Here is a 15850-nt window from a genome sequence, read left to right on the forward strand (position 1 = left end):
AGCAGGAGATGGTAAAGAAATTTCTCCAGGAATATGAGGACATATTCGCCCAAGAGGGTAGACCGCTAAAAGCTAAGGCAGAGTGATTGCATAGACACAGGAGATGGCAAAGAAATTTCTCCAGTACACCTTACATGGGGGAAAATCAGTGATACATCGGATCTTTAGAAGATTAAACATCATATAAGAAGAAATAGAAACTGACAGAGAAAAGGGTTAGTATAATTCAGCATAGGTATTCTAAAACATTAAAACGAAGTAAATGTTCAGAGTAATAATTTGCTTAAAGTGAAACAAGGTTCAGAGTAATAATTTGCATTCAAAGGTACATTGAATATATACAGTTTTCTTTTCTCTCTTGTGTTTTATTGTTGAAAATAAGTATCTATTTTTTTTTAAATATTTGTTTAAATAATGTGTAACATACGTAAGTGACTTTTATTTGCCAGGACGATAATACAGTTTTTTTTTCATTATTTTTCTCTCTCTCCATTCGTTAAAGAAAATATTTGTTGCTCTGAGCTAAGTGAAAATAATGATAACGATTATTTTCAGGTATTTTATTTTTCAGATTGAACTAAACATTTTTTTGTTTGGTTTATTTATTTATTTTTGTCTAATTTGGGTATTAATTTTTTTATCTTATTTGTTTAATATAACTAACATCGTTTTAATTTTGAATGATTGCTCTGTTTGTTTGATTTAATCTAATTTATCTATTTTAATTTTCAGGTGGTTTTTATAAATTCATTTTCATTATTAATTTATTTCCAGATAATGTTATCTATTTAGATAATTAAAATATATTTCTGTTTATTCAGCATTTATAGGTATATACAAATCTTTTTATTAATTTTTTTCTACACAGTTTTTTTTTAAATCAGCTGTTGGCAGGAAAAGAAGTTAGTTTACTACTAAGAGGCAATAGCCACCTTAAATATTTAATTTTGTTAGATTTCCAGGTATATAATATAGGTCCTTTTTAATGACTTGGTCTTGCCAACATTATTTTGATGTGGTAAATTTTATAACTAGATAACCATAATAGGTATTTTATACTTAACTGCAATCAATTTATTTTCCATTATTAATTATAGGTACATCGTGAATTTTATACTTTGAATAATATTTATACATTTTTGATTTATTTAACATTTATTTTATCAACTTGTATTTCTTTTCCCAAGTTTTTATTTCTTTTTTCCAAAAATTTTGATATAATTCTTTCTTAAACTGTTTACAGGGTTTTATTTTAGTAGATCACGTATTAGAATCACGAATAAAGAAATATTTTAAGTTTTAGGATACCTAAATTTTTCAAAAGTAACCAGGAAAATAAATGCTGTAATATTGTCAGAAATTCTAGAGTTTACCTGATAGATCAGATGCTACAAAAATGCAGAATTATCTAACTCGAGTTCTATTATAATATATAAGAAAACCTGATGTCTGAGTGTGATGGTCAAAATATGAAAAGCTACATACAGGCCCACCTCGATAAGACATTCGTTGTAAAATGGAAATACAGGTGGTGTTTGAAACGTAGAGAATATAAAGGAAGTATGAATATAGATGCGAAGTAGTTTTCAGTGACCAAGAGTAAAATTTTCATCGTTATTAACGTATTTTGTTTTCAAAAAATTGTTTTTTTGAAAACATGTTTCTCTTGTAAGAACGTTTTAATTTTTTTTGTGTTTTAGAAAGTTAAATATTTCATAGGATTCGTTATTCTGACAATCATCCATATTACCACTGTTGTTTTATGTTTATTTGCTGAAATGATGTCAATCGATAATAAAGTGGAAGGTTTGGACTGTTTTCGAGGAGGAAGTATGATGTAGATCCTGAGTTCAGCGAGATGTTCTCCGGAAGACTATGTACGTGAAGAATGTCACATCAATGGTACAACACCAACTACAGAGTGATATTCTGAGGGATCCAGAGAAACACAGTAAATGGATGGTTAGGCATAGATACATATCAACATTTCAGTACCCCCAGAGCATTTTGAGACAGACACATATAACTGTTGGAGATTGGAGTAGACGTAGTGACCACAGTTAATTTCACGACCCCTCAGCCAACACTAAATATATAGAGGTCCTAACAACAAGATTGGGAAAAATGACATACACTATGCAGCAGAGAGGTTACCACGTTTAGTCATAATATGCTTAACCAAACAGTAACACGGAGTTCGAGAACCTGGTTTTTCATACAACCACAGTTATGGCGATGCTTATCCAGAATGGAGTTGATACACAGGATGTTTTCGGAATGAGACGTAGGCAGGTACTATTGAAAGCCTATGTAAATGCTATATCCGAAAGAAATGAGCAGCATTTTGATGGGGGCAGTTGGAACGTAAATGCAAGTTTATGCAGAGAAAAGTCGGGGACAAAGTCAACAGAATGGAAAATAGGATGTTTTCCGTTCAAGTAGAGCAGCATGCAGATATCACAGGGATGCAAGTGATATGGCCGAATTTCCGAGGCCATCCAGATGAACATACAGGTGAAGCCATGCACCAATAGTTTCGGGAACATTACAGTACGTGGAGACTTTGATTCGCGAGCGCGTTAACGGGCCATTGACTTCGATCGGACGGTGATAATTCAGGACAGTGCACAAATAAGAATTCAGCAAGCCAATGCAGAATTGAGACATTAGGACACTGAAAAGAAATTTTGACAAAGACAGTGAGCGTTAAGTGTTCGCCAAGACAGTGGATCAAAAGGTTGAAAGAAGTGCAAACGACACGAGATTCGAGAATACGGAAACGCAAATCGGTTAAACGCGCGCGGAAAGTAAATCGCCGAAGAATCGCAGTCCACATCCAATAGCAGTCAACGAACAATCAAGGATCTTCAGTTTAGTTAAGTACTAGTATAGTTTTAACATTTTGTAACAGGAATCATATCGTGAACCTATTGTTTTGTTTGTTTTGGTCATTATTTTTTTTCTTGTGTTAGATTTTTTTTATTGTTTTTTTTATTTTAGTGGGTGTTTTTTCTCAATTTTCTTTTGTTTTGATATTAATGGAAACAATAGCTTCACTCTAGGGTAAAGGGTAATTTGTAATGGAATATTTTAGAGCAGACAACAAACCAAGCTTGTTAAACCTTTGTCATGTGTTTCCGCCCTTAAATTGGTATTTTTTCAGAAGATCGTAAAAACTGTTTAGAATGAAGGACCCGTTTCTCTGGGAAAAACTAAATATTTTTCTGTTAAGTTTAAAATCCCACGTCCATAAATTAATATAATACTTGCTTTGAAACAGCTAGAAACGACTAGCATCAATCATTAAAGCTGTAAAACCCTAAATTTTAACTTCGAGATTATATAAGCAAAACCCCTAGAAAGCAATAAAACTCTAAAACGACACTCTTCTCACGATAGACCTCCCACGGGCCAATACAAACAGATTTTGGATAAAAACAAGTATAATTGTTAATTTAAATATTAAAGTAAAGTTCACGTAATGATATTCTGAAAATTAAGGACTGTCCTCCTTTTTTTATCCAAAATATCCAAAATTATGTGAAATAAATAAACATATTGTAACGTGCCAAAATTTCACTAAACTATTTTATTTCTTTTCTTTAATAATTTAACGCTAATTGATATTATTATTAGTCTGAAATATCGATCAGTTCAATTCAGTAAACCAAGAATAAATAAATCGTACTTACATGTTAACAAAAGTAATTATTCCATCCTTATTTTTAACTAAACATATTTCACACTTAATAACATTTTTTTTTGCAGTACAAAACTAGTTTGATTTGATACAATTTAATATTTATTTTAGCCGAAATAGATAAAATAATTCTTTCCGCCGTTAATTCTGTTTATATACTAAATACGTAGGTTAGAAATTTTTGAATTGAACTGTCAAATATTTATTTATATTTTTATTAACATTAACTATTAGGCAACCCAAAATATACTTTAATAAATTGATTATATATTTTTGTATTTTATTTAATCAACAGTAATTATTGAGCCTATTGTCACTTAGTTAAACTCATTAAATTTATGTTGCTCTATTTTAATTTTTAGGTAGAATTTTCTAAGCATAATTGTCTTAAAAATATCGTATCGATCCGGCAAGTGAGTCATGCGCAATATCTCTAGATTGTTGTTATTTATTAATTTTTGAATGTTTTGATAAGCAAATTTCTATATAACTTTCATTAATCTCGTTAACTTTATTTATTCTATTAATTATATAAATTATTGATATTAACTTTATTTTCCTTTAATATATAACTTTTTCTTCATGTCTTTATTCAGCTCATGGTTGGCAATCCATATTTTATCAAGGGCTCGTGTTTTTATCTGGCTATTTCTTTGTTGCAAAAAAGGTTTTCGTTTTTCTTGGAACTACCTTGGTTTGGTCACTTTATGTTCAGCTAGTGTGAGGTACAGAGGCCTCTCGGTCATTTTTGTCAAGTTTTTGATTTTTACCCTTGTGGGGATTTTCGAGTGTGCCTCAAAAATTACTGCAGCATCCTATCTTACCTTTTGTTTTTTGGACGGTGCTACGGTTTACCGGTGACGGGATTTTCACCTCAAAACGCTGACGTGGGTCAACCAAGCAGCCCGCCTTTTTTTTATTGAGCACCCCATTCCATCCAGGGGAAGAAATAATATTAATCACCTGAGGATTCGTAGAAAACCCTGAGTTAGCAGGTAAAGCCTATTTTTTTAAATTAATACATTTCTTTCCACTTTTTTTCTTCTTTAAAAAAAAACTATCTTTTTTTATGGTATCTCGTACTATGGAGAAACTATAATATTATTTCTCCGTAGGGTTTTTTTTTCGTCGGAGCCGAAGAGTTTTTTTGTCTGGACCGAAGAAGTTTTTTTGTCTGGGCCGAAGAAGTTTTTCTTCTGTGTTGAAGACTTCTCTCTGAGCCAGTTTTTTTGTTGGAGCAGTTTTTTTTTCGCTGTATCCATTTTACTTTTCTGGAGGAGTTGACAGTCGACGGTTGACAGTTGACAGCCGACGGTGTTGCCTAAGATTGATTTGATTTAGAAGATTTTCAACTATTTGGTATCGTACAATTCAATTTTTATTTTTTTCCCTATCTTACGATTTGAATTTCATTGGTGCGTACGAATACTGAACGTAGATAATTTTTTTAACATTATAATTTAATTAGAATAAATTTTCACATACTTAATTCTGTTGATAAAATAATATTTCATTTTTTTTTCCTTTAATTTTTTTTTGTAAATTTAATACAGCTGACACAGTTTCTTTTTGTCTCTATTTAAAATTTAAATCTATTCATTTTTTTTATCGATATCTAAATTTCTTGAACTGATGAATTCATAATTATTAGTTGATTATTTTGATTTATTTATTTAATAATTATATTATTAATTATTATTATTAGTGAATTGGTTTAGTATTATTTATTTGATTTATTAATTTGTTGATTAATTTGATATCTTAGCTGAATTTAGTTGCGCTGATATATACATATATATTTTATTTTGTAAATCTTACGTGATCACGAAAGGTACCTAGGTATTTACGTAATTTTGTTACTTGCGTATTGTGAGATATATTTTTCTTGGTGCACAATTTTTTTTTATTGATTTATTTAATTTACTATTTGCTATTTGGTATTTTCTATTTACTGTTTCCTATATTTTCCTTTTATATTTCAATAGAGGGTACTGAAACTAATCAGTTTGCATTAATTTTTTTTATATTTCCTTTGGCCCTATGTCTACATAATTCTCTAAGATCTTGACTTTTTTTGTTTATTTATTTACTTTTTTATATTTATGTATTTGTGGAACTTGTAAGGCCCTAAATACACCTTGGGGGATTTCTGACTTTTTTTTCCGTCTAAAGTCAATGGCGCTCTTAACCGCCCCTACTCTCCGAATTTTCTGAGCTAGGGCATAAATTTGTTCACTGACTAGACCCCTGCAAATTCCATAAATATTTATTTTTCTTAATCGCTAACTTAATAATATTTTTTTCTTCTTCGTATTTTTTTTACTTCTTTTCTAAATTTTTTTTTCTTTTTTTTTAATTTAAAAGAGCCGAGCTAAGGCCAAAACGCGTGACAATATAAGATGAAACAGGGAAACCTAATGAAATCAAATTATAAATATGATTTGTTTTGGTTTTTTTAAGGACAGACCTTAAAATATATTTTAGTTAGGGTTAGTTTTAATCATGTGTAATTGTGTTTACGGTAATTATAATATTTACACGGATATTAGTAATAATTTGGAAAATAACGTAGAAATGGTCATAGTAACGACATCTGTGTCAAGTAAAGCCAACTAGACCGGGAACGACAGGGTAGTTGAGGTTTTCTCAGACCAATCAGACGGTTCCTGAAAAGCGAACCCGAAGAGGATTTGAGAATGGCTCTGCTTTTGGTGGTTCCCTATTCTTTTTACCCGCCCATTTTAAATATTTCGAGGTTTAGAAAAATAGATTTTTGGATCAGTTCGGTACTGACTTTTAAATTAGACGGTCGAATTTTCTCCGTGTAGATCTTATATTATCCAGTGGTTTCTTTTTAATAATTTTAGTAAGTTTTCTATTTAAAGATTTTCTTTAATATTCAATTCTCAAGTTAGAACATTTTTTAAACATTTCATGTATAAAGATTTTTAATTTGTTGTTTTAGATTTTCTTTAATATTTTTTTTATTAACGATTTAAGACTTTCTGTTTGTTCTAAAGGCTTTAGTAAAAGTTAGATATCATCACACAAATGATTATTTTACAATTGTTCTTTATATTAAATTCTAATTTAAATCCAATTTTTCAGTTAATATTTTTTTGACATATTAATTTTCTACCAACGAAAATTCTAAGAGAGGTTTGAATTGTATGCTAATTTTAGATAATTTAGATTAGACTAATAAGAAGAATATTTTGTATTTTTAACTTTATCACTTCTGAATTTTAATATCATTCTTTAATTATTTTTGATTAAATTTCTTTCCTTTTTTTATATTTCGTTAATTATAAATGTCTTGTTAAATCTTTTTCTTTATTTTTATTTATTTTTTTTTTATATTAAATATAGTTAGGTGTTGTGAAAAATCGGCATTTTATTTTTGAATCTCACCTTTTCTCTAAAATATTAAACTATCTAAAAGAACACTGTGATAACCGGTTGAGTGGTTTAATCTAAAGAATAAGTCCATGACCGAAGCTGGAGATCTACAAGGGGATCAATGAAGTCTTCGACAGGTTCTTGTTGTTGATTTATTGCTGACGGATGTTGACGTAATAAGGTAAGTGGCAATATAGTTTATAGTAACTTAATTCAGAAAGAACCCTTACTATAAAAGTGCGATGCCTTAATTTCTTTTATTAGCTGGCTATATTTTGTTTTTTTTTTTATATATAAACGATAAACTATATTTACGCTCGGAAAAGACGGTGCTCTCATTAATCCAAGTTCTCCCTACCGCTCAATAAATTATTTTAATTATAAAAATTATAAAATAGTCACGCTACCCATAGACAAGTGATTAATCCGAAAAGATTTGTCACAGTTGTCTAACGCATAATATTGACTATTAAAACACACTTCCGTGTATTGACAGTATTTTTATGTATTGGCAACATTAATAGTAAATAATGTAATGTAATAAACCGCTTAAATTCTGCCAAAATTTTAGGGTAGACGCCGCCTACCTGGCCTACCCTGACGAGCTGCCACTGCTAATAGCTTCCCCCCCTCCATCATCGACAAGGTCTTGCATCTTCTCAGAAGAAGTTGGCTGGGTCTAAGCAGCACCTCATTGACTTTTCCCAGCTGTAGTGTTATGGTCAATGAATTCCACCAAGACGTATAAGGATGCCGGATGGGACTACCATGTGCGTTATACAGGGCACCCTCTTTTTTTCTGGGGATGGTAAAAAAATATTCTTAGACGCCTGGTCTGTTGTTCTAGCGAACCGAGGTGTGCCGGATTCCTACCTAAAAATATCCACTCTATTTGCTTGACAAACTGCCCTGGAACTGCTCATGCATTACTTCGGCGCAAATACCCCTCTACATTAGACTTTGGTCTTTGGTCATTCTTCAGCCCTTTGTTGATCAAGCTCTTTCAGTCATATAATTTGTGATATAAACGCCACGAAAGCCTCCCATATCTTTGTCCTCCACAATAGAGTGTATTAGGTTTTTTTTAAAGGGTACCTTAAAAATCCCTTTGATTTATAATCTATATGGTTCCCAGGCCGAGCATTCAAAAATAGCGTGATTCACATCGTCGATGGCACTGCTGCAATATTTACAGGCCGCAGTAGTTCTTTCCTTGAAGCGATATAAATAATGTTCGAAAGCTCCATGACCGCTAAGTATCTACAAGGCACCCTCTACTGTCTGTGATCATGTATCACCTATCATGTGATGATCTGTGATCAGGTGATACATGATCACAGTGACACAATGATATGTATCACTTAATCATGTATTGCCCGTGGGCAGAGGATGATAAATTTCTTATTATACGCCAAGATTCAGAAAACTTTTACCATAATTATCATTTCTAGTAGCAGTTCTTCCATTTAGGGTTACTACAAAAATTTTAGAGGAGTAATGTAGGTTAATATACATGTTTTGTTAACCTAAAAAACCTTTGTTAAATAATTTCCGTCATACATAAAGCATTAACATCTTTTTCCAATTTTGCATCTAATACATATTCTCGCTCACCTACGAGAACGAGCACTTCTTTTGTGACGGATATAATAAAAACAACATTAATAAACCTGGCAAAGTTGCTATCTCGCAGACAGTCTTTTACAATTCTTACTTCGAAATTATATGCTTCGCTAATGGCACAGATCGTAAAATTTGAAACCCAAGATGAATATGTTGCGTAAAAATAATACAGATATTGCTAGAGGGGAGTGGAATTCGAAATTGTAGGCATTACTTTTGTTTGACAAAGAAATTTGAAAATTTTATATGTAGGTATTTGATGCCATATAATACGAAAAAAAAATATTTATAAATTAAAAACTTGAGATTTGATCTAGATAAATTATATACAGTATGTCCCTGAACCGTAGGACGTTGTAAAGTACAAGAGGAAAAATGTTCTTATTATTAAGGCAACAAAAATTATATTATTCGGGCAAGCGATCAATGCGCAAAATTGTTATTGTTGTGTGTTTTCTGTTTATTTCAAAATGATTAATTCCATTTACTTTTCCAAATTTACCTACCGTTTTAGAGAAATAAAAAAGTGAAAATATAGTTGATATTGTTATTATTAATTTTGATTAACGTCATTTTTTTACTAAAAAATAGATCTTTTACAAAAATGTTAAAGCATTTTTATTGACGGAGCGCATCGTCCAATTTTTTACGAAAAGGATCGATTAAAACGGTAGCAGACCGAGCTTGAGAACAGTGAAGTCGTTGTTTGTGAAATAGTTTCGTGCTTTTATTAATTTTTAACTGTTTTTTTTTCTTGACTTTTCAAATTTTATAAAGATTATGTCTTTAACAGACAATTTTGTTTCCCCCCTTATGGGATGCCCCGTAGCTACAGAACAGATAAACGTACTGTAAAATACAAATTTAATATCTAGGTGCTAAATGTCTAAATATTCCTATTTGAATTTTTAATTGTTGAGTTATACAGGGTGTTTCAAAAAACATGTACCATCTCTCGTGGGGAGATTCCTCACGTAAACATAAGATTTATTTTTCATATCAACATAGGTTTCTTTGTTTCATAGCTACAGGGTGTTAAAGTCTTAATAATCTTTCGATTTAGTATAATTTTTTTCCAAGTATACTTTTAGTGATTTGAATGAAATTTTGAGGGTAAAACTTACTATAAATGCTAAATATTTTAATGTTAAAAAAGTGTCGATAAATTCATTAATGACGTGGATATAGATTACACTGAAATATTTTTCAAAAATAAAACATGTGCGCCACTGACTTTTTTCTTTTGATATCAAAATTATGTAGGCTGTTTAATGCGAATTAAATGTTATCTCTTGATAGTTTGTCGAATTCGGCCTCCTTGATGAGATAAACGTAATTTTATTAATCACAATTAATAAAATTAAAATTAAAATAAAATTAATAAATTATACAGGGTGGCGCATCTCATTCGCCTCGGTTGATTATACAAAAACGGAAAGATGAAGAAACAAAATATTTTATGGGTATATGTGGGGAGACAATGTGGCACTATTTAAAATTATTTTGAAATATACAGGGTGTTTCGGAACTAAGATCCATACCAAAGTTATATTTTTTCTTATGGAACGCCCTGTATTTTATTTCATTTTTGAATTCTTGGGCCCAAAAAAAAGTATTTATTATAGGGGTTAAATATGTTTAAAATCTTTAGTTTTTGAGATATTTAAAGACATTTAAATTTGCATGCTACAATAGAATAGACTATTAACACCCTGTACATTACTTTTCAGAATTAATTCTTATGCTGAGTTTAAAGATAGAGAAATAAACTTTACTGAAAAATTGTATTGGTTCCTTAAATTTATACAGGGCTATCAAAAGTTGCTGATCTATTTTAAGGATATATTTTATATAAAAACTTCGTTATTTCAAATACAACACCCTATATTTTTTTAAATAAATCGAAGCAGATTCAAATGCTCTTTCAAACTATATTAGGGTTTCCTATACTAACAAGCGATTTTTAAATAAAATTGTAATCAAGTTGGCTGGTGTCGCCATGACAATGTTCTAGTGACAGTTAGTAACTATTTTTAAAGTCGGCATTAGTTTATGGACATTATTATCTATAATTCATAATAGTTTACTTAAATTTACCTACAAGAGTTTAATAAGTAAGTACTCATTATTATCAAGAAAAATAAAGCAGTATCTGCTGGCGGAACGAATAGATATGTTACTAGTGATATTATTTTGTGAGGAAAATTGCTTCTTGGCCTCAAGGGCTTATGCTCAAAGATATCCAAATAGGAATCTTCCTAATAAGCTATGTTTCTTTGAAAAACTTCGTGTCCTATTTCGCAGAGCTGGTCGTGTGGTTTATAAAAAAACCTATTAGGCAGAAACCTGCCGCTGGAAGTAAGAAAATGAATTTGCCGTAATTGGCTCTTTTATAGAAAATCCATATATCTACAAATTATCGTAAAATAATTCAAAGAACTACTTCGTTTTTCTAGATAGAATAATAAACACATATTTAATAAATATTATTTATTAAACTATTGTAGGTAAATTAAATAAAAGTAAACTGGTATAAATTTAAATAGGTCCATAAACTAATTTCCATTTTGAAAATAGCAACTAACTGTCACTAAAAACTTGCCAGGAGAACACTAGCCATCTTGATTACAGTTTTATTGAAAAATCGCTTTTTATTCAAAATCTGAGCCAGATAGGTATAGGAAACCCTAATATAGTTTGAAAGAGCATTTAAATATAGTGTTGTATTGGAAATAACGAAGTTTTTATGTAAAACAAATATTTAAAATAGGCCAGCAATTTTTGATACCCCTGTATACATTTAAGGAAGAAATAAAAATTTTCTGTAAAGTTTATTTCTCTACCTTTAAACTCAGCACAAGAATTAATTCTGAAAAGTAATGTACAGGGTGTTAATAATCTATTCTATTGTAGGATGCAAATTTAAATATATTTAAATATCTCAAAAACCAAGGATTTTCAACATATTTAACCCTTATATTAAATACCTTTTTTAGGGCCCAAGAATCCAAAAATGAAATAAAATACAGGGTGCTCCATAAGAAAAAATATAACTTTGGTATGGATCTAGTTCTGAAACACCCACATTTCAAAATAATTTTAAATTGTGCACATTACCTCCCTACATATACCTATGAAATATTTTATTTCTACATCTTTCAATAAATAATAATGGTATTTAAGATAATTACAATTAAAATTTTACATTTATATAATAACAAATAATGGTACCTATTTAAGATAATTACAAAAAACCTAATTTTAAAAAGTTTTCACATCCTGTACTTAACTCTAAAACTATGTATTTCCATATCCATGTCTATAGGAACTATTTTTCGTATTTTTTGATGAGAAATCAATGAGTACTTAATTAAAACTTTCGCAAGTTAATGATATTAAAATTTTTAAAAGGTTGCTATTAAGACTTTGATCAAAGCAAATTAATAAAATTCTGTTTAATTATCTCATTAAGGAGGTCAAAATCGACGACATATCAATATACAACTTTTAATCGGCAATAGATTGCTTACACTAGTTCGCTAACAAGAGAAAAGAAAGTCAGTGGCGTACATGCTTTTTCTAGAAAAATATTCCAGTGATAACCCATATGCACGTCCCTGGTGAATATGTCGACACTTTTTTAGCTTTAAAATATGTCGCACTTATAGTAACTTTTACCCTCAAAATTTCATTCGAAAAGCTAAAAGTACTTTAAACAAAATTAAAATAAATCGAAAAAATATTTCGAAGACTTTAACACCCTGTAGCTACGAAACAGCAAAATCCGACCTATGTTGATATGAAAAATAAATCCTATTTTTACGTGAGGAATCTCTTTACGAGAGATAGGACGTGTTTTGTGAAAAACCCTGTATAATATTTTGATATGTTTTATTTTATACACGATGTTTTTTTAGGAAATATGGCGAATATATTAAAAAATACGTTTAATATGCAAAAGGTGCAAAATAGGCACTTACTCTAAATATTACCACAAACCCATTTTAATTTTTCTTAACTTAAATTTTTAAAAACATTTCCAAGAAATGTATGGTTAACCTGTTTTCAAACCTAGTTACCTTGTTTGTTTACTTAATCATTATTCATATTATGTTGTTTATGCATTATACCACCACTTTAAGCTCAAAATTACTAGTTTTGTAAATTCTTCTTAAACTCTCTGTTGTAATTTTGTAGGTTAAATAATATGCCCTCGTTCTGTTCTAATCTCATTACATAAATTATGTATGCAAAAATTTGCATAACAATCTAACTTCAAACGATATAATATTTAAGTTCACAACTTCAAAATTAACTTATTTTAGTTACTATTAATTATTGTAATTTAAACTTAAAAAGAGGTTTTGTTGTTTTAAAGACATATTTTCCTTTATATAATGGAATTTACACTTTAACAATATCAAATATCCAGCTACAGGCGTAAGGGCTAAACATAATTTTTAGTGTATAAAAAGTGTTGGATTAATTATGAAAGTATACAGGGTCGCTTTTATGTATGGAAACGGTGGATTATTAGGTAAAATATACAAGGTACCGGAAAAAGTTAAATACAAAAATTATAGCGTTTTTAAATGTCTATTGGCGAGTAATAAATTTATGTATACAGGATCGGACATAAAATCGTGGCACATCAAAGTTTCATTTTTTTAAATAGAACCCCATGTATATTATTGCATATTTTAGTTCTTCCTTCAATTCTAAACAAAAATTGTAATACATATAATATACCTCAAACCAACCGTTTCCGAGTTATTGACTTTTGAACATATCACTTAAACAATTTGATTTAATTAACGATGCCATTCTGACGAAACTGTGATACTTAATAATATTTAACATTAGTTCTCAAGTTAGCATTTATAGATGTATAAAATGAGATTTTATCAAGTCTGGAAATTACAAAATTTAAGTTTAACATTTCAATTCTTTAATTTATGTACATTGTGTATTACGATTATTGCTTACAATTGAAGAAAGAATTGAAAAATGCAATAATATACAGGGAGTTTCATTTAGAAAAAATAAAGTTTGATGTACCACAACTTTATGACCGACCCTGTATACTTAAATTTACTAGTAGCTAATAGGCATTTAAAACCCCATTACAACAGTATCACAGTTTCGGCAGAATGACATCATTAAATGAAACTGAACATATCGATATTAATTAAATCAAATTGTTTAAGTGATATGTTCAAAAGTCAATAACTCGGAAACGGTTGGTTTGAGGTACATTGTGTGTATTTCGATTTTTCCTTAGAATTGAAGGAAGAATTGAAATATGCAATAATATACAGGGGGTTCTATTTAAAAAATTAAAACTTTGATATGCCACGACTTTATGACCAACTCTGTATATATGAATTTTTTACTTGCTAATAGATAATTAAAAATCCTATAAATTTTGTATTTAATTTTTTGCGGTACCTCCTATATTTTACCTAATAACCGACCGTTTCAATACATAACAGCGACCGATTAATAATTTCAAGAAAATATTATATTGTATGTTTCAATGCCTCTGTGCCAACAAAATATCTCAGTTATCTACAAATCTGGATTTAACGAACATACCTATATAAAAATTGTTAATTATGTGTTTATAAAACTTACTTGGATATACAGAACAATCTTGCACATAGCCGTTCCAAACCACCAGGTGCTCGTGACGTCCCAAACGACCGAAAATGGCAAACAGAACAGGATCACTAAAGCGTCCGCTATAGCTAAGTTCACTATAAAATAATTTGTCACAGTTCGCATGCTGTGATTCCTGTACACTGCTACACACACTAGAACGTTGCCTAGTAACCCTACCACGAACACAACACAGTGAAAGAATATTAACACCCAAGTCCATGTTTTTGGAACAGTGTATTCTCTAATGAAATCCAAATCTTTCTCCGATATATTATAAGAATAATCATATGTCTCATTAGTAAATATATCTTGTTGCTCTTCTTCGCCTTCTAAGGCCTCCTCTTCGGCTAGTTGACGTTTGACAACTAGTTTTGACAGGTGATCATCAGCGTCATATTCTATATTATCGCTTTCTGTAAGCCAATTTTCATAATCCAGACCTGCATGATACGCACTTAGTCTTAAAATACTGTTCACATTTTCAATGCGTACGGATAATAAGATGACAATCAAAAATGATAGTATCATGTTGGAAATCATGTTCTTCTGTCAAGTTCTGTATTTTTCATGGTGAAATTATTCTGAAAACAAAATAAACAGTTATAAATAAAATAAATATTAAATATAAAAAGTAGTGAATAATATACATACTCAATACAAAAAGAAACGCAACGGAGAAATTTTTGATCAAATTTAAAGTTCATATTTTAGTTATTTTTAGCCCTATTTTCATGATTTTTTAGCAAGCTCTATATAATTATATGAACTTTAATTCGTAAACTCACTTTTTTATAAAATTTAACATTTGGTATATACAGGGTTGTTCATCACATACACACGGAGTATTGTAGCTAAACGACTAGATTTTTACAAATTGTAAGTTTTGAGTTCGTTGAAGGACTATTAGAGCTACAATTTAAAAATATAGACAGACTGTCCCAAATAAATAAAAAATATCAAAGTTGTACTTTTTTAAATGGAACACCCTACATATTATTACATTTTTAGTTTCTACGATTAAAATAAAGGTAAATTTGATTAAGGATTATTACACTTAAAAAACGTTTGAAATATTTTCAATCACGTTTGAAATATTTTCAATTTTGTGAAATTGCAGTATAAATTTTAAGGCTTCATTTCTCCGAGGGTATCAAAGTTTTTAATACTAAATATTTACTGAAGTTTATTTATTGATCAGTTATTGTGTTGCAATAATAAAAACTTTACTACCTTATACAGAGTGTCTAAAAATTTATTTTAAATAATTACTAGCTTTAAACGGCAATAACTTGTTTAATTTAAATGGAACACCCTGTATATTTTATGAGAATCAGATGCACAATTTAATTGTCTATCAAATTGTATTATACCATTTTTTACCAATCTCTTCAAGTTTCCATAGAAAATGCATTTTCTTGTAATTTAGAACTCATTTATCAATATACCCATGGAATACTGACATTTTAG

General features: G+C 29.7%; 1 protein-coding gene across 1 annotated transcript in view; it reads right to left on the minus strand.

The window, feature by feature from the left end:
* LOC115883421 (orexin receptor type 1-like) overlaps positions 1–14911 on the minus strand; it is a 452630-nt gene extending 437719 nt beyond the window's left edge. The window contains exon 1 of the mRNA XM_030901781.1: positions 14357–14911. Within this exon, the coding sequence (XP_030757641.1) occupies positions 14357–14911 (555 nt within the window). The remainder of the gene's footprint in view (positions 1–14356) is intronic.
* Positions 14912–15850: the final 939 nt, after the last annotated feature.

The sequence above is a fragment of the Sitophilus oryzae genome, unplaced genomic scaffold (assembly GCF_002938485.1).
Source record: "Sitophilus oryzae breed Bouriz unplaced genomic scaffold, Soryzae_2.0 scaffold_1899_pilon_pilon, whole genome shotgun sequence".
Lineage (NCBI taxonomy): Eukaryota > Metazoa > Arthropoda > Insecta > Coleoptera > Curculionidae > Sitophilus > Sitophilus oryzae.